Below are 20,873 nucleotides of genomic sequence, written 5' to 3'. Positions count from 1 at the left end.
AGTGTTCTCAATGTCATTTCTGCTGAAGTACGGCCGGGCAGTCTGCGAGCAAGGGCCGCAATGAATTGATCATTGCTCACTGCTCACTTTAATAATTCAAGCCTGATTGCCACAGAGTGCCGCAGTAAAATGGATTGGGAGAGGTCACATGCTGCTCAGCTCAGGAGGTGAAGCCTCTTGGGGATGGTTAATTCATATATGCTTGATAGACACGTGTCCTATTTAGAGAGGTCATTGTGCTGGGTGTGTGTGTACTGTTTCTTAGAATAGGCAGGTCAACTGTGTGGGATTAACACGCTGGTCAGTGGCGATAAAAAAACAGGGGAAAGGGACGAGATAGTGTCCAAAACTGCAAGGTAGTAACAGCTTTGGTCTGTGGTTGTCAAAGCATTTCAGCCCACATTTAATTTTGTATCATTCACTTGATAACAGGATGACTATGACTGAAGTGCATTCTGTGGGAACTACTGTATACTAACACTGCTAATCCATTCCCTGAACTCAGCATCTGCAAAGCGTAAAATGCCAAATTATTGAAAGACCTTAAAGTTATCAAATAAAAAGGAAAGAAAAGACAGCAAGAGAGACTAAAAACTGACTTTTGCATTGCTACAGCTAAGAAGTAGGGAAAACACGATGGAAAGGAAAAAGGACATAAAACACAGGACATATGCTTTCTTTCCCAACCTCGTCTCGGTTACCCTATGTTATATTTATAGCAACTATTTACATGACCAAATAGGATAGTGTAATAGTGACTAGCAGAAATGTTCACCAAGTGGAATAATGATTAGGTGTCAGTTAAAGAAAGCCCACCACGAGGTGCAGGTGCTCCACAATACAGCGACATGTCTCAAGGAGCCGGACCTTTTTATTTACGCATGCCGGCACTCGTAATTACATATAAAAAGACAGAATTATTCAACAGAACCAACGAGTATTCTGGAAATGGTAGAGGTTATTACAACTGTTGACAACGAGGAAAGGTAATTGCCTGAAAATGAGCGACAACGCAGTGTTGTGCTCAGAATGCACCCCTCCTCCCGATCCCCCCTCCCCAGCCACTCACCACCACCACCCACCCCAGCTCCCTCTTTAGCGTTTGCATTGTGCAGCATCACCCGGGTGTGTAACCTATTGCGTTCCGATTGCTCCCTTGCAATTAGTGCCCTTTTTGTCCTCACTTCAATAACGGCATGATTATGGAGACTTCAGGAGTATTTGCAGCATCCAACAGCTGTTGTCTCAGGGACTACCGGCTGAATGACAAAAACATGTTTTCTCTCTGCATTTCACTTCCCTGGCTGCCTCTTGTAATTATTATGTTTTATTTGGTTTGATGATGGGGTCTTGTTTTTAGTGTGTCTGTGATTAAGATATTCAAAGGATTCCTTGGAGTGTGTCACAGTCATTTTCATTTTTATCAATCTCGACTTTTGATTTGTTTCCCGTGCAGTGCGGAGTGGATGGGAAATTAGACGTTAGCTTATCATTGTCTGACTGAGATTCTGGCAGCTTTATTTCTGAGACAAAATCTATGCCTGAATCAAAGGATTATGCTGTATCTAACACTAAAAGTAGGAATGTAACAAATGTGACAGCCTTTTTTAAGCTGTTTAAATGCTTCCAGTTTTTTTTTTCTTTTTTAAGAATTTGCCCAGATATTTTTTGCATGTGCAATCATACGATAAAGTCGACACAATGAAGTAAATCAAATGTGCTAATATCATCATAATCATTTATGGATAATTTATGGCTCTATAATCCTCTGTAAAATAACAGTGATTTGTGTAATTTTCAATCAAAACATTAGTGGATATTCCTCACCCCACTGCTTTATTGGACCTTTGAACTTTATGGGATGCCTAGACAGCACCAGTCATCACTAGGCTACAATTATGGTATAGTTTTATGTGAAATTTGCTTTTGACTCACTCTTTTTTAAACTTGTCAGTTTTGTTTAAGTGAAAATGGATGGATGCATGGATGGATGGATGAATTGATAGGTGGAATTTGACTATAATTGGATTAAGCCAAATTGTATAAAACATACTCGTTTTCCTCTGTCCGTCCACCCCTCACTGCAAATGCTAAATTGTTTCCCTATTTGCCTCACTGTCTCATCCTCTCCATTGTGGGGAGGAAATTATTTATACGGTCAGTGTCAGCTGATCATTGATTTGGTAATTACACGTTTCCCCTTGAGGCTGAGACAACTGATATACAAGGCCAATGCTAAAGGGGAGGTCCTCCTAGTTTCTTATCCATGACTTATAGCTAATTTGACCCTCCTAGATAGCCCTCTCTACTCTGCCAACAGCTTTTCAACACAACAAACACTCAAACACAAGTATCATCTTTCTCCCAGGAGAATGGAGCTCACAGAGCAGCTCAAACTGTGGTGGCAGGCAGTTGAAACCTTTTCATTGCTGACAACACAGAGTAATAAAACACCCATCGCTTCATGTTGTAACAAACCATTCTTGTGCTTTGAGGTATCCGTGGTCTTTTGAAACATGACGACGTGTTTTCTTGCATCAAAAACTTTGTTGTATTCAACTTTTTAGGGATTGTAAAGGATAATATTTAAAAAAAAAAAAAAAAAAAGAAAAAGAAAAACTGAGATGGGCTTTTTTTTAACCCAAGCTGTGGTGGAGTACTCACTTTAATATACACAGTGTACTCCATAGCTCCATATCATTAATTTTTAAGATCTAGTTTATTGCTGTCCAATCTAATTCCAGGGTGACAGGATCTGATGTGTTCGTGACTGCATTTTTTAGTCAGTTTGATGTACCACTTGGTAATTTGACTTTTTCTGTCTACAGCAGCAATAAAAAGATTAATTAGCAAAAATTTTCTTCTGTCTTCTCTTTTTCCAAATCTGAGAAAAAACAAAACAAATTTGGGATTGGTCTCTTTTTCCTTAAAAGAGTGGAGAAAGTGCTGAAAGAGAGGTCGAGATACGTCAGGGAAAGACAGACAAATAGCAGGAATATCAGCATTTTTCTTCAAGACTGTCAGGGAGTCAGTCGGTGTCAGGACAGATAGTAGTAACCTGCCTTTTAGCTTCTGTGGTTTATACTGAACATAATATTCTGGCACCACTGACTGCCAGGTGCTGAAAGCTTTGTTTATGTCACATATCATCTTAGAAACATTCTTCTGTTAAGATTTATGAGGATCATTAAGGTTTGTTTTTAATACAGTTTAAAAAAATGTAGCCTAATCTATCCCAATCATCGCAGCTCTGTGTGTCTCAATCCCTGTGCCTGTTCAGCCACATCAATAAGATCACACAATGCTTGCATAGAAGAGCTGTATAGTAGAGATGACACCCCTGATAGGAGCTAAACATATTGAATTTGGCAGTGTTAATGACTATTCGCTTTCTTCTGCGTGCCATTTTGGCAAAATAAAATTGGGAAAGAGTTCAGGGCATTTTTCCAGCTATATAGCACCAGCCCCAGACAATGAGACCCAGACAGGCTTAGTAGTCAAGAAACCATTCTCCTCTCACTGGGAACACATCTTGGACACACACACTCCAGTAGTTTTGTCTTGTATGTTGCTATCTGTGCTAGCTGCAGAGCGGTGGGGGCCTGTGCCAAGGGTCCATAGGGACCACTGGAATCACTGGGGCTGGAGGAAGTTGGTCTGGGTCCAGTGGGGCGATCTGGGCTTGGTGACAAGCCAAGCTGTCTACTGCAGGGACGCTGGGAAAATGTAAATAAGAGCCTGATAAGGGCTATTGTTTTCATTCCATTCTCATCCCAGCTGAATGGCCTGCTCCCCAGCCACAGAGCATTTTATCTCAAGAGGGGGAGAGAAAAAATGGATGGGGTGGGGGTGGGGGGTGGGTGAGAGATTTAAGAGCCCCCATAGGAAAATAAAAATAAACTCGCTGGACTCTTCTCTTGTTTAAGCTAATTCCCTAGTATGTTATGTCCTACTTTGAAAGGACAAGAGCAGCAAAGTCTTCCAAACACGAAAAACTTCACAAGTTTACCACTTTTCCTTTCAGAACATCTGAGTATGTATTTAAAAAAAGCAATCAGGAGTTAAGCGTGAATCTTGTATTACAAATAATCTGTTATTTTATGGTGAATACACTGTGTATCAATTTTGACACCCTGTCATAATCTGACAGTAATTAGTATGTTGATGGTAACCAGTGTTTTCATTGGCATCTATAATTTCTCCTGGGAAAACAGAAAGACATTTTAGAAACTGAAGTAGCATTCCTCGGATTAATCTAAATTCTTCAGGAAAATAGGCCGTGGACGGGTGCTTTGAAAAAAGCCAGACATCTGACTCATTTACTGCTTTCCTTGAGCACGCCTGCGCAAAAGTTTCTCTTCTTTTACCAAATCCATTTTTAGTTGCCTGTTTTGTTCACACTTTGAACACTGAAAGGTGTTTGAGAGTTATTTTATGGACTAATCCAGGTCATTATTCACCTTTCCCAGGTGGAAGGTAGGGAGGACAGCAGTGCATTCCAGCTGTAGTTTCTCCTGTTGGAGGACTTGGCAGGTCGTGTCTGGCCCGGCAGAGGGGATAGAGAAGTAAGGGAGCGGCAGCTCTCCTGGGAGGGAGGTGGAAGGGAGGGGGAGGACTGGAGTAGAATGGAAGCTGGCACCACATTATCTCCAACTGTTGGTGCATTCCTTAATGATCAAGTGCTGGAGAAGCATCTGTGATGAAAGTGAGTGTGTTTGTGTGTGTGTGAGAGAGAAAGAGAGCAAGAGAGCATATGTTTGCTTATTAGCATATGTTCGATGTGTTTGTTTAATTCCCCTTTTTACCATTTTTTGAAATATGTCTGTGCTTCAGGGGGAAAATGTCAAGCGCTGGTGTTGCTGTGTCTGACAGGAGATTATGATTTGAAGGGAGTTTGTTGTTCTGGGAGAGGAAGCCCTCTCACCCAGGGGTGAGAAGCAGGGAAGAAAAGCTGAGCTCCGCTACTCCCCCTGCCCTTAACCCCCTGTTTTAAGATCTGTGATCTTTGTGCCACGCAGGGAGTTAACACACACAAGCACACACAAAACACATAGGCTTTTCTGACTCCCTCTCTTAGGGTCAAGGGCACAAACTGTGAGTTGGGAATTGGAAAGTCAATAAAGCAGAAGTAATGTTGTAATGACCCCGAGCTGAAGATGTCCTGTCGACCCCCATCACATTGGAGGAAGTGGACAATCAAACAAAATGGTGACTCTGCTTGATCTCGCTGAAAGCCACCCTTAAACAAGGCCACAACAACTACTGACCCCCTGTTACTCCCAGATCCTCTGAACTCAGTGTGTTTGTCAGAAGGAGCAACAGTGTTTGGTTTGTGGAAGCGGGCGAGAGATGATACAGAAGGATAAAAGGAAGCAACATTTGTATACATCCTCAACTGTATAAATCTCCTCTGATCCCAAGGATGATAGTGGTAAAACTGGAAGAATCCAGATGTTTCACGTGACAGGGCTTTCTCAGTCCTCACTCCTCCTCCGTTGCATTATGTAAAACAAAACACCATAAATTCTGCCCGTGTGTTGCCAGAAGTATGTTTGTGAATGATCCACTGTTATATGCTTGTAAGACTATTCATTATGGAGCTCCGCAGCTTTGCAGCTTTAAATGTTGCTCCATATTATTTATACAATTTGCAAAAATCTATCTATAAATGCAATCTCTATAAAACTTATTTTAATTATAAGTCAGTAAAATTTATTTTCATATTTCACTCAAAATACTCAAAGAATTGCACCGAGGCTGCGGCTTTAAAAGGCATAATTCAATAGGACTGGATGTGTTGCTGTGGTTCAGATTAGAGGCAGGCTCAGAGTGGAGGGTTGCTCTACTGTTGTTTGATGGGAACAGGCTGAACCCGAAGCACTGCAGCGATGGTGGAGGCCTAGGTCAGCCAGCCCAGTATGTTCTTTATCAGCTACACCAGCGACAGCATGGCAGATTGCAGCCATTCCTTCTCTGATTCATTGTCTGCTGGACAAATGTTAATTGTTTTCATCATTGGCAGCTATCTGAACGTTTGGACGTACCCAGTCTAACTCTTTGCCTCCCGCTTAATGTGTGTCTCTGCCCTTATGGTAGTCCCACAATGCCTGCTTCTCTTCTCACTCCACCCCTAGCTCATCTCTCAGCTGTCGGACGGAGTCTCTTTTTAATGTTTCCCGCGCAATGCCATCAAATAAAACACCTCTCTTTCGTCTGATTCACCATCTTTTCATTTAAGTATATGGATTTATGACATCTACAAAATTATGAAAAGCGAAACTATATACTTTGCACAATATTACATACATAAAAATGTCAAATATTACAAATGGCTTTAAATTTCCCTTCTAATTTTTCTTTTTTTAGAATCCTCGTGCATGGAGAAACTTCTTTCTAAAGACTGGAAAGAGAAGATGGAGAGGCTCAACACAAGTGAACTGCTGGCAGAAGTAAAAGGTATGAATAGAAGTACCCCGTGAGTTCCTCATTCCTATCAGACTTACATAGTATATGTGCTGTTTAATATCAGAAAAAGCCTTGTACTTTGAAATGAAACAAAGGCCTTTGGCTGCCCTCCTCATTCATTTTTCTCCTCCCTTATCTTTTGTTGGAATGCCCAACTCTGTCCAAAGTGCTTTTCTTCAAAATTCCAGCCCATTTAGCCTCAGTCGAAGGCTCTCTTTGCTTGTCAGCAGTTTATTGTTGTTGTCCCTTCAGACGGCCCTGAGCCTCGCTGCTCTGCTCTGGCACATGCGGTGCGTTCATGCTGCTCTGGTAATTGTTGAACCCAAAGTGCGCTTGATGTAAACAGACCACGGCTGAGCTGAAAGGGGAGAAGCGGCTTGGAGAGGAGAGGGTGCGGAGACGCGCAGAGTCGTCTCCTCGGTGAGCTTGCGTTTGAGTGGAATGCCTTGACGCTGACAGCGAACGCCCCGTGCAGCCTATCGAGAGCACCACACCAAAGAGCAACTCAGCACTCCCCCAAAATCTCTGTTTATGACAGCGTGAAGGTGGGCTGAGGATGGGCAGGGCAGCTGCTCAGTCCTTAGCACTGACTGTTACAGCAAGCTGCTGTGTTTATACAGCACAGGGAAGCACAATACCAGCTGGCTGCTGACACTGGGCTGCCAGTGGCTCCCAGTAAATCCCTTCAACTAAGAACTTCTAGCGGCTTGCTTTAATTTCTTGGAAACCCTTTAGATAATATTATATCAGTGCACCTAGCATTTTAATTAACATTTCATGGAAACAATTCACAAACAAGGGGGCTGTAGTTTACTAAGGTACTGGTTATATTGATAATTTGCTTAATTGTTTCTTTTCATAAAACATAAATGGGAAATATCAGAAGCGTTCAACTTTAATGATTAATTTAAATTTCTCCACCTGCACAGAAAGGTTAAAAAAAGCAAATGAATGTTCTAATAAGTATATTCATTAGCAATAACCTTAATGAAGTGATGGATAAATCGTTGCTTGCTAAACTCGATTCATTGTACATGTGCTAGTACACTGTGTGTCAGTGGAGATCAAAGTGCATGGGGTAAAATGTTTAAAATGATTTAGCCTTTTGAAAGCTGGTCTGTTAAATTACAGGCAGGGCATTTTTTCTGTTTGATGAATGGGAAAAGGAAGGTTACTTGGTGGTCTGTAAACAGGTAGGGAGCCTGATAATAAACATTATGGCCTCTGTCTGTTGATGAGTTATGGAGACAGTCTTTACACCACAGTTACAAATATAAATGCTTCTCCTATCACAGAGGCAGCCTTAGATTTTTAATTAGCATGCCATTTCATATGACTGTAGACATTTCAAAGGGCTGCTTTGTGCTCACCCTTACAAATGTCTCTCTCTCTGCGTTTGATGTCTGCCTGATGTAAATACGGGCAATTAAAAAGAGGCCCAGGGTTGGAGATGCACAAGGTCCACCTAATTAAAACACAAACAAAGGTACCAAGCAGAAAACACCTTATGATTAAGATCTAAAGTGTTATGATGAATCAGAGGTCCCATTAATTGTTAGGTTAAAATCAGTACAAAAGGCAAACATATCTGTAGGTTATAAATGAATGAAAGGTTGCGGAGAAAAAAGCTTTACATGCAGATAAAGGCTACAGTACCTAGTAGCAGAGTGTCCTTGCATATTCTGTGCTGATCGCTTACTTATTCCTCCGCAAATTATACCAAACGCCTTGTAGGCTCTCTTTTGACATTGTTCCATTGGAGCCTTGAAAGAGAAGCGATTGTTATTGCAGAGGCAAGTGGTGGAATCTGACTGGTGAGGAAATGATTTTGTCTTGTTCTTAGGAAAGAGATAAAAAAAAAAACAATAGGTGTGAGAGAATTTGACCTGAGGCTTTGCCCGTGAAAATAAAGACATTCTTTTGCAGCAGTTGTGTTCAAACATGCCCCGAATACTTTATCCTTTTGAGCCGAACACGCATGTACAGTCAACAAACAAAACAACTGCATCAACAACATCAGAGATTTTTCTTTTCAAGGTCTGCAAACCCAACCAACCATTTTCCCCTTACAAATGACAGATGTATAATTACAGCCTATTGTAATGCGCGTGTTTCATACATATTGTGCTGTTTTGAGGTAAAGGCATGTTTTCTAGTGTTTTAGTGTAAGTCGAAAGTGGCGTAATCCAGTGGAGGCAATGTGCTTAACCCAGACATACAGAGGGGTGTTATTAAGGGTTAATGATTTCAAATCTCCATCTGGCTTTTCTTGTACGCCGTCAGGGCTTAGCATCAGCACGGGGAGGCGAAAAGGAGAGCTTGTGAAGGAGCATTAGTGGCGGATTTCTTTTCACCAGTCAATTCCAGGGCTAACTGTTTGTTTTCATACCTGAGCTTAGCTGTCAATCTGCAGGAACGATGAAATCTCCTGAACAAAACCACAGAGCAAGAAAGGGAGGCTAGCTGGAAAGGCTCCAAACCACACAAAGTAACAGATAATAAGAGGCAAGGTGGAAAGAGTGCACAAGAAAGAAGTACACAGATAAAAAGATTTCAGCTGAGGAAGCTTGGACAGTTGACATTTATAATTATATATCTCAGAGAGATTTGTTATATGATCACAAGTGACTGATAATAACCATTCATTATGCACATATATACATACACATATATGCTTATATGTCTTTTGGCTTGCTCTGTGCAGGGTCTTTGAGCTTCATACTCAACAGAGCTATTTAAGTTTCCCTGCTGAGTGGTAGTTTACTGGCCCCCCGTTGGGGGCATAAGAAAAAAAAAAGAAGAGAAAAAAGAAGAAGCACACACACAAACTGTTCAAGCATTTACTCAAACTGGAGGAAAATATGTAGTTACTAAATTGGAACACAAGCTGTATTCATTCTGCTGGAATCTGCTAAAAAAGAAAGACAGAAAAAAGCTTAACGCTGTACACTAGCGTTGAAATGGCAGCTTGAATTCTGAAGCAGAAAAATCAGGGCTCTTGCACTGTCACAATCAATTTGAGAATGGTGTCTACGTGACAGTGGTCGGGTGCAAACATACAGTCCTGTGGCAGGCAGATAAGTGGAAGCTCTTTAGGAGGAGAACAGAGGGCAGGGCAGGAGGCAGCTGAGACTGATTTGATGCTGGCCCTACCTGTGCTGGCTATACTCCTGCACAAGCAAAAAGGGGTCCACAGTGAGAGCACAGAGCCCAGATTGTTTAGTACTGTGGGTTTGTTGCAAAACATGTTTGTGCACTTTAAAAAAAAATGTCTTAATGACTTCTATAAAGTGCGGTTTTGATGCTACTGGACACAACTGCATATTTGTGCAACATTCCCCATCAAAAGTGAGCTTATGTAGCGTTAGAAAGGAGAAGGAAGACATTAATTTTTGAGGGTATTTCAAAAGGTTTGTGTATTTTATATAATATGTCTGTTACACCCAACATACAAACCGTTCACACAAATAGCACAAAACGTTATCTGTCCAGTTGCTCCAGTCAAAAATGCCTCAGTTAGCATTTTCTCCACAACACTTCAGTCAACTGTTTGCCCTGTGCACTCAGGTGAAATATGAGCCACAGTAAATCATTATTCCTGAGGCCACATTTGCCAGATGAATGCATGTGAGTGTTGGACTGTGTGTTTTTCTCCTCTAATGAATTGAGGAATTTAGCTTGTGGCAATGGAAGGTAAAAAAGGAAGCGCTGTGCTCGTGTGTGTAGTGTATGTTTGTATATACAGGTACAAAAATCTCTGTGTTTTTTACATATTTTCCAGTGGTTTGTTCAAGTTGAGTCATTTAACAGTATATCGTTTTATTAATCTTCCTTTCAGTCAGAGAGAATGTAAACCATTGAGAGAGCTGACAAAAACATATCTATGTCATTTTTAAAGGAGCCTCCCCTAAAATATTCATTAGTTTTCCCTGGGCAAAGCAAATTGGATTTTCACAAGCATGTAAAGCCGAACGGCTAAGTTATATGAAGATGTAAGAGAATGTGAATATACCCTTCAGATTTAAAAAGATGCGTATAACAACCAAATTTTAGGAAGGCATAAAAATGGCTAAGACAGGTTTTTGAAATTGTGTTTAAAGTAAAAAAAAAGTCACATTTTTATAGGCTCCATAAGAAAGTGTTATTTTTAGCTTAATTGCATTCATAGGTAATACTATCCAGTGCATCAAGTCACTTTCCAAGATTATTTTTGATTCTATTTTTTTTTATGGAAAGAACATCGGTAATTACACAGGTGTTATTTTGTACTTGTGATTTGGCATTTAAGTATAAAATCAGGCTGGAGTTGGGAACTATCTCAAATCTTCCTTTTATCCTTCTTTGCATGTGCACCAAGCAAGCACTATGGCCTTTTATGTCCAATTTTATCGATTTTGATCTAGTCTATCACCAGTACACTGTTCTGTTTTTGAAAATGTAATGTAACAAATGTGTAAAATTAGCAGTAAAACACTAAAATGTCATTCTAGCCTGAAATGTGATGACTTTTGATGAAAAGTTTAAACGTTTTAAATTGTACGGATGCTACAAATTTGTGCACATTTGGGCTGTTCTGGTGAGAAAGTAAAATGGCACAGGAGCGATCATATGTGGTGCACATAAGGAACAGAGCGCACACAAAGGTCAGAGGGTGTTTGTTTTTTTTACATAGAGACCTGCTGCACCTGCAAGGTAACAAAATAATCTCAAAATAAATAAAGTAGAATGCATTTGTTCTAAACTAACTGAGAAAGACAGAAATCAAAAGATCAGTGAAATGTGCAATCCCACCCCACACAGGGCTTTCCACCTCTGTATTGAATGCATATGCTAAGTTCCAATAAGCAGTATTTAAGTGTTAATGAATACTGAATTAATTATACTAATTATACATTAGATTATCGATTATAAATTGTAGTTATGTTTTTTTTTTTAAGCTTTAGCAATGTGAAGAGTGTTTAATGGAAGTAATGGTTATACATGTGCATACAATAAAACTTTGCAGTTCCAGTTTGACATTTTCACTTTCAGTAAAATATATTTGAAAAATCCACTTTCCATGCTCTCTGGAGGCATTAATTGTCGATATATATTAATATCATCTATGCATTCTAAATAGATCTGTAGTTCAGACGTGTTGGCTCACCCATGCTGCAATGGCACAAATAGCATGGCAGTGCAATGGCATTGGTAAATTCTAAAATAAACATTTATGATCCCTGGTTAGATCTGCTGGCTAGATTTGTATTAAAAGCCTGAGAACGCAGCGGGTGCTCTGACCTGTTATATGCTTTGTGAATATGTGTTCTGGGCTCATCTGTCTTTGCTTCCTGTTATCCCTGCTGTTTCAGTCTATCACTTGTGATCTGATAAAAACCCAGACAAAACACTGGTATTGTTGATACACTTATCCATCAAAGACAGCAGACGGAAAGTCTTTCGAAAGATCTCATTTTGCGCAGTTCAAGGAAACAAGTAGATTCTGCTTTAATTATCGGTTGTATAGGTAAGACGGATGAATAAACGCTCTGTGAAAAGAATGAGATAACATCTAACTCCTAATTCCCTTCCAAGGATTTGCTGACAGTAAGTCATTGCCTTGATCACTGTTTCATATGCTTTAAGTGTTATGTATTAGAAAGACCTTGAAAATTGTGCATTCTTTTTATATTTTAAGGTCACGGGGGTCAGACTTATCATTATAAAGGCCATAAGAGATGAAATGAAGGCTTGGAGACAATCTTTGTTTTTATGTAATGATCTTTGCTACATGCTGCCTTATACAACATCTTGGTGCCAGGATCTGTGGTTTGCTGCACAGTCTTATAGATTCAAAGAACGTTGCATTCAGTTACTGAAAGAACACAAATAAAGTTGCTGTGTTTAAATTTTTTTTTTCCAGGGAGAATTTAAGGGTCACCGGCATTTCCCGCGGATTAATATGCTCAGGTCGAGCCTCTATCTTGGCTTTGATGAAGTACCTTGTCCAGTGTCATGGATAGACAGTTAAGTGCTGGAGCTTTTACATTAGCATAATTATACTGAAGAGTGAAGCTTCCTCTATCATCAAAATGTTAGCCTCGATCACTGTTCACCATGAACAGCAGAACCTCAGTAGATGAAGAGTACTTTTATTAATAACCTCTCCATATGCCAATCAGAATATTTATGTTTAAAAGATGGTGCTCAGACACTTAAATGATTCTGATGCCGTCGCATCAACATTCAAATATACTATATGCAAAAACATAGGTGGCACGTGCAAAATACTACAATACACTTATTATATTCAGACTACTGCAAGTTTTAGAGAACATTTAAGTTTTTCATTGTAAAGAAGCCTATATGTTCATCTTTATCATATAGGTAAGCTTAGTGGCTGAGGGGCATTTGCTGCCAGTGGATGACGTGCTTGTAAGTCATTGCTTATGCTTGTTAATGGGGTTTTATTGGCAAGATTAACGGCTTTTATATCATAGCAGAGGCAGCAAGCCAGGTAAAACAGCTGTTGCTCATATTGTCTTGGTTGTAGGACACGGAGACACATTAACACCATATTACTGGAAACACATACAGCCTTGTAGCACTGCTGAACAAGTGCACATACTATTTAAAAGCAAAGGGAAACTAGTTCCCGTTACTCTGGCTTTGCTGCCAGTTTTCAACCTAACACATATTTTTTTTTAACAAAGGATAAAATGTTTCAGTTGTATTAAATAACACAAAAAAAAATTTGATTGGAAAAAACATTGTTAGGTATTGGTAAAAGGACTGTGGACATCCCTTTTTTTTTCTATCTTAAAAATACTAAAGCACGCACCAATAGATGTCGTCTGCTGCTACTGAGTTAGCTCTTTGTGTTTTCCGCAGAAAGAATGGACAAAGGGTCAGATGACCACAGAGGTCACACACGTGCATTTACTCAGAGACATGTACCTTTTATTGATTGGAGGCACGTGCAACACACATCGGTGCACGCTCGCGTCTACATTCACACGCGCTTTAGGAGAGCGCAGAGTGAGAGAGCGTCTCAGCATGCGAGGCATTCAAGCTATGTGCGGTCTGTGTGCGGATACAGCTTGGTACAATCGTACCATTTAGACAAGGCCCAATTTACTTAGGATGGGTTTGCAGCATATGGAAGCATCCACAATAGCTGTCTGATAGAGAGACAAAGAAATTCCAGTCTTCTGGTGCTAAAAAACTCAATTCAGATCTGGTCATAATGGCTCAGCTGTCTTAACCAAAGGAAGAGAAGAGAATAGGGTGCCTTGTGATTTTCCCCCTTTTTACCCTCACCCTCCTCGTTTTCTTCTTTCTTTTTTTTGTGCCTGAATCTTTTATCTGTGTTATTCACTCGGGACTCTTCAAAGTAACAAGCCTCCTTCTTTTTCCCCGGTACTGGACTTGGAACCCAAATTAGAGACTGCTTGATTAGAGCAGAGAGGAGGGAGCCAAGAGAGAGAGAGTGAGAGAGAGAGAGATGTGGGTATTGGACAAAACAAATCACACCCCTACAAAGTGCCTTTTATCCAAAGACCCCAAGGCTCAAATACCCCCGTCCTTCCCCAAGCAACCATGGCTCTGCTTGTTTTTCTCTTATGATTTATTTAGTCACCCGTTGATGTTTTCTGCCCTACTTTGTGACGTTTAAAGAAGGCAGGAATCTCAAAAGGTGCACGTGAATGGGCTGAAACCGGACAACGCCGTCTTCTATGTGTCAGTCTAAAAATTCTGAACTTGGCGGAAGTGTCCTAAAATAACAAAACAAGAAAAGTGCCAGCACAGCTTGACCGCTTACTCCTGGGATCCTCTTCCTCCTTTGGGCTGGTATTGTCCTACTGAGGCTCACTTGTTCACCAGGAGGATGTCACAACACGTTAGGTCCAGGCCGACTGCTGGCGTTTATGTAGCGCCAAGGCATCTCTGGGCTGTCTGTCTGCCATCGGAAGCGCAATGTGAGGAGACATGTTAACAGGCAGACCCCAGCCCTACCGCTGTTAAAAGCCATGCAATATGCAGGAAACGGCCTCTTTTGTCAGCAGCCTGGTCAGACACAGACCACGACTCTCCTCTTCTGTACCACCCAATAAAAGTTTTATCTGCATTTTAAAGCTGATCCATAATTCAAAGCAGGAAGAAAGGGATTTTAACACTAACCAGCCAACAAAAAACACGTGTCTCATTTTATGTTTGGTTTTCTTCCACTGCGCTTATCTTTAGTAGATATTTAAGCACCAAAGCTGTGTTTGTCTGCAGTACTGACAGCTAATCTGAAAATGTCTTCAGCTGTTGTAGATTTTTAGGACTGAGATCGATAATTATGACTGAAATCAGAAGAGAGAGATGGCCTAAATCGTGGTGCAAGGGAAGGTCTGGGCTTCCCACAGTTCAACTCAACATCAAAACAATGAGCCCTCTGTTAGTATTCTTGTGGTGTCTGGGCAGGAGTGAACACCCCACACTCAGACTGGCCCATCAGGTCCTTCATTGGACACTTAGCACAAGTTCTGCTGCATATTCACGCTCACAAGACAAAACATAAACATTCTGCAGAATCTTTGTAATTTTCACAATTTTTAAACTCCTAAACTAGTGTGACATGTGTACTTAGGCAGGCTGTGAGGGCGTCATTGAGCCCAGATGTTTTACTTTTTTTTTTCCAGCTGACACTCATCTGTGACTCGATGGCCCCAAATCAAAATTATCATCTCTAGATGATGATTTTCCTGTTCTTCTTTTCTGTCTTGTTACCCCCGTCTCCCTTTCTTTACGGCTCTCCCTCCTTCCTGCGACAGTATTGATAGTGATTTATTGTGACAATGACCGATGTATTTTGCTGCTGAGCAGCTCCTTCATGGAGACAGCCAAAGGTTAATAAAATTGGTGCTGATTGTATCAATTTTATAGATAAGCCATTCACAACAAGTGTAGTTGGGTGAATAAGAAGTCAATTGAGGCCTTGGAAACTGCACACAGGCCCAATGAATAGCTGCTTTTAGGTGCTTTTTTTTCGTTAGGAGGATAAATGGAGAATTGCAGCTCTCTTCCATTGCAGCAGGCAGCAGAGGCAGAGCGAGGCGAACTGAGGTTCAGACAAGCCTGCCAGTAAATTGCCCTGAATGGGTTCTGGAGGTTGACAGGCCCTATTAAGACAAACAGCTTTCCTCATCGGAGAGATAAAATAAATCAGGTGTTTAGTCAAATTAAAATAGTTTGAGTGGAGAGGGCCCCTGGGAGCTCTCGGGAGAAACTCAAGACAGATGTGGTCAGAGACGAGAGGAAGACACCCAGGAAAGAATTCAGCTCCTGCTGGCTTCAGGCCAGACTTCACCGCACTGTTATCTGGACCTCTTGTGTTTTTTGCCCCCTTTCTCTCTCTTTCTCCCTCTAACTGTCTCTTTCTCTTTCTGTCAGTTTTCCTGTCAGTTTTTTGTGCGTACCACCATACCAGCTGTCACACAGGAGTGCAGTGGGAGGAGAGTGAGTTACTGTCTAGCCTCTCACTGGCAATTATGTTGGCTGTGTAAGTCAATGGTAGGATCACTTAGCATTGATTAGGCGGAGAGAGAGCAGTGCAGCGGAGCCCCTCTCTCTATCACACACAGTGCAGACATGTAACTGCAGAGAGAGAAACGCAAGCCCGCTGCTCTGTCATTGCTTTGGTTTTTCAAATATGCATTAAAGAGAGGGAATGTGATGATGATACAAAGTGCATGTGGTTATAGTGTATTTTGAGCATGCATTTTGTTTGTGTACGTACCGCTTTGAGTCTTTTTTTCAGCAGGTTTCCACATTAAATTCAGCTGAAATCTGCAGGCATTTCCTCCCCTAATATTTGGTGTGTATAAAAGTTCTGTTTATAGGCCAGTGCAAAGAGTGACTCTTAACACTTTCTTTATAATCACCCATGGACGTCTGAAATAAGCTGCGATTTCAGTTTGACAGCTCCCTGCAGCTCTTTGTCTGTGTGCTCGGAACAATTCCTTCACTTTCTTGCTGTGAAAGCCGTGAACACCAGCTACAGAAAAACAGACAACTCCAGGCTGTGTGTGACCTTAACACTTTCTAGTGAATTCACTGCAGTTGGTTGCTGCCTGTGTGGTTTTCTTTGTACTAAATATTGTGTACAGCACAATAGCACATGATGATCGGTCACTGTTCTATATTTAGCATTATATAATGAACGATGGCTTCTGCTGTGTTTCCTCCAAAAGCCTACACCCTGGTTATTTAGTCATGGTCACAATAAAAACTTTTGAGTACTTTTTTTTTCCAGGTATGCACCAACTTGTGGTCATGTTTTTGTTTTTGTTTTCCCCACCTTGCATTTATCCTTTCCTACTCACAGACATTGCTCTCTCTTTCTCACTCTCCTTCTTCTCAATAGGTACTCCTGAGAGCCTGGCCGAAAAGGAACACCAGCTCTCCACGATGATCACTCAGCTGATCAGCTTGCGAGAGCAGCTCCTGGCTGCTCACGATGAACAGAAGAAGCTGGCTGCCTCACAGATGGAGAAACAGAGGCAGCAAATGGAGTTAGCTCGTCAGCAGCAGGAGCAGGTAACTGCTTGCTGTTTTCTTTTCTCACATGCACAAAAACACCTAGCTAATAGCCCACGCTGTATATTTATGTATTTATTTATGTAACCTTTTCCTAAACTAGGCTCTTTTCTTACTATTTGAAACACACAAAACATTCCCCTCCCTCCTTTTACCTTTTTTATTTAATTTCCTCTTTCACCTAATAATAAACCTCTTTAAACACAAGTCTTTGTGCTTAGCTCTCTATTTCATATTACATTTCATGCCTGAAATGCGCCAATAAAACCTTGCTACTTGGTTGGAATTTGGAATAATATTAGATTTGAAAGACGTTATAGTCTATATTGCCTGAGATATTTCGGTCATGCTCTCTCGCCCACAGTTATGCTGTGTGGTAGGAAAAATGTTATTATGACTTGTACTAACAAATGCGAGGGAATGTGTGAATTAAACGTTATATTAAATATGGAAGTCCTCTATATCTTATAAATCGACTCCTATTAGAACAAGCCTGGCATTAGATTTGCAGCACAAATCAGGCCAATGAGCCATATTGTACAAATCAGCAAATTAGCACAGGCCATGAAGTGTGTTAATGTCTGGGAAGAAATAAGGACACAAACTATCCACATGGGCGACACTTTTATTATCACCCGCCACCCTAATGGCTATGAGTCAATTATCAGCAAGGAGTTCACTCAGAGTTTTCTCAGCACACTCTCAGACCTTCCTTTGGTAAATGAAGAGATAGACCGTACACCTTGGAGTGATGCATTTGGTCATAGTACACTAATAATACATTAACAGTATTGATTTATTTTTCAATCAATAGTGTTCATTTGCAAACTACGCTCAGCTCTGAAGGCTTTGTAGACACTGCAGAACAAACGACCAGTGATATATGTTTTATTATTTGATCTTATGTTAATGCGGGCTGATATTAATAAAAATGGAAGAGAGACAGCGAGAGATGGTTGAGAGACGGCGAGTAAGAGAGCCCGCTGAGATCTGGGATGTCATCAAGCCATCAAGATACAACGCAGTAATTAACTGTTGACACTCGTGAGGAAGCCAGCACAAATTAATCTTGACACATTTGCAGACGGCCGATATCTTACAGTGAACACTTTGTAATTATATTTAAAAATGAAAATTAAATGACACTTAAAACTAGGTTGTCATGCTCAATGAAGTGAGCATGTAAAAGGAGGGAGCGCTAGGGATGAGAAACACTGCGGTGCGGCTGCTCGTCACTCAGGGGCAGCGGGGACCCCTGTCACCCTTCCTGGGCTTGCCACCTCCGTCATAACCACATTCGTCTGTGTCCTGTAAATCATTTATTCTCTTTCTCCGCAAATTTCGACTCTGCAGTTCATTTTATATTCATTTAGAACATTTAATGGTTTGTTATTGACCAACTGCAGCGGTTTAGATAAAAGAATACACTTTTATTCACAATAAAAATTGCTTTTTTTAAGTTCCACCTCCAGTCCAGCCCTGTATCGTCCGTCTCGGCACATATTTAGTGTTAGGTTCATTTGCTAATCAATCTACATTTTTTAATCCCCCGTGTTTTTTTCCCCCACTTCATTTACCAACCAGATTGCAAGACAACAGCAGCAGCTTCTGCAGCAACAGCACAAAATCAACCTCCTCCAGCAGCAGATCCAGGTCAGTCAAAGCATTTCTGTTGGCCCTCTACCACTTAGCAGCTTACACCTCCTACATTTTTTCTACAATGATTACTACTCCACTTCTGCCTCTTCAGTATAATTAGAGCACCAGGGTTGTCACCATGATCCAGATGTCTGGATTTAATTGCACAGATCAATAAAATTAGGCATTAAAGTAAATATCATGGCTAACTTAAGTTTGCCACTCCTTTACTTCTTATTCCTTTATCTCTGATTTCTTTTGTGTGCGTGTGTGCGTGTGTGTGTGTGTGTGTGTGTGTGTGTCACGCTAACATTCGTCACTTTCATCAAATGTTAATTGGCCGTTGGTAATCGGGAGGACTTTAAAATATGTAGGCGAATAATTAGCACATCTTAATGAACAAAAAAAAAATGGGGGAAAAGTAACAACAGCTAATGAGTTGTGTTGATGGAGAAGTGCGTGGAGGTGGGGGACATGAAAGAGGCTGGTAAATGCCTCCGAAATGAGTAGATCCCAGAAGGGCAATATGGCACGCTTTCACACAGCACGCGACCTGCTGAAACCTACATTGTCACCATGACCTGTGCCTGCGACACGTACTTCCTTACGCCGCCTCGTGGACTTTTATGTTTTGTTCTACTTTTTCAGATGTGCATCATGCCAGATGTTATCTTGCTCACCGTGTGTGTATGTTTGTGTGTGCTCTGTGCAGTATAGTACAAAGCACAAAGGTGCAGAGGAAGACCACCCACGCAGCATGTAGCTGAATATGGTCAGGGATATGTACAGGGTAATCCAGGGTTGCTCGCTGGCAGTGGTCAAGGCTGCGAGCCTGGCTGCCTTTGTGAGCCTAACATTATCCTGCTGGGTGTGTTTGGTGTCAGGCACATCCTTCTCCATTTACCTCCTCCTTCTCTGCTTGTTCTCAAAACTCTCCGCATCAAAACTTTAAATATTCACCTGCAGCAAACTCCTGCAGAATCAACATGTATGCATTCAGATATTTTTTTTTGATAAAGAGTATCTTCTCCCCATATACTGGGACATACCACATATAATACAGCTTATTCCTATGATCCAAAGAGCAAAGAAAACATCTGTTCTCAAAGAGCAGTTAGTATAACAAGCAGATTTATGGCCAGGGCATCAAAATGCCTCTTTCAATGGCTCTTTACAAGAGGAAGACTGCACTCTCAGCTTACTGTGGAGTAGCCACTAGCCTGGACCTTTCGCTTCAACAGTGGACAGTCTATTGGAAAAACAATTCCATACGACATTCCACTAAAGACAAGCACATAGCATGACACTCTGTGTAGAAAACCCTCGAAAATGAAGTACCTTATACACTGCCGAGGGGCTAGTAATACTCATATGATAGAGAGCTCTTTACTTATGCACATTGAGCATAAGGGCACAGCCCTAAAGGATCTCCCTTTTCGAGGCCCTTGCTTTCATCACAGAGTTATAGGCAAATGTTACCTGAAAATTCCCCTTGATGGATACTTTTCAGAGAGGGTGAGGTTTCAAGTGTTTATGAGAAAGTGCTTCTAAATATCCATTTCAAACACTTGAACAGAGATACAAGTAAAGCCCTTTCTTGTAGAGCCCAGTTAGCCAGTTTTCCCCTGACAAAATGAGATCTCTCCTGATTAAAAAAAAAAAACCACATCCACAATTAAATAAAAGAATCTCATGGTCAGACCATCTGTTCTACTTGCCTATCAGCCTCTCCTGGCTGCACTGGGCACGCACAACTCAAAAACAAGTCGCTCCCAAGACTTTAATAAGTTTCACTGTGTGCAACATTGTTTATCCGACAGCAAGTTATTTAGAGAAGAATATGTTCTCTGTCCTTAACCTATGGCCACTCCTCTCAAGTTGGAGTATCAGCAAGAGTAGATAAAAGAGAGTCAGGGACAAGTTAGCGCAACGGTTTCTGCCACTCTGTTTTCATTAGTGCTGCCTCTTAAAAATGCCCTGGTCATTTTAATATACAACAGCTTTGACTTAATTATTTCTGTAAACAAGCTTCCATCCTGTACTGCGCAGGCCTTTAGCAAAGTGGTAAGCAGCGCTGAGGGATTGAGTTACTCTGCTGTTAGCATGGAGAGCATTAAACTTTATTGGAGACCCTCTTGCCATCAAAGTCCTTCTGTTTTGGCTCGAAGGAAAATGAAGAGAAAGCTTCTCGCTCAGGTCTTGTACTG

The 20,873-nt window shown here is 41.1% G+C and overlaps 1 protein-coding gene across 5 annotated transcripts in view; it reads left to right on the top strand.

Moving 5' to 3' along the window:
- Window positions 1-20,873, top strand: part of sox6 (SRY-box transcription factor 6) — a 128,829-nt gene that overhangs the window by 58,180 nt on the left and 49,776 nt on the right. For all 5 annotated transcript variants that reach the window (XM_006780199.3, XM_006780201.3, XM_035907299.2 and 2 more), the window contains 3 exons: window positions 6,367-6,456; window positions 16,856-17,028; window positions 18,613-18,681. In XM_006780199.3, coding sequence (XP_006780262.1) covers window positions 6,367-6,456; window positions 16,856-17,028; window positions 18,613-18,681 — 332 coding nt within the window. The remainder of the gene's footprint in view (window positions 1-6,366; window positions 6,457-16,855; window positions 17,029-18,612; window positions 18,682-20,873) is intronic.

This window comes from Neolamprologus brichardi, chromosome 1 (genome assembly GCF_056152115.1).
Source record: "Neolamprologus brichardi isolate AB-2024 chromosome 1, ASM5615211v1, whole genome shotgun sequence".
NCBI classification, from domain to species: domain Eukaryota; kingdom Metazoa; phylum Chordata; class Actinopteri; order Cichliformes; family Cichlidae; genus Neolamprologus; species Neolamprologus brichardi.
Note: the sequence above shows the minus strand (reverse complement) of the source record. Positions and strands in the feature narration are given on the sequence as shown.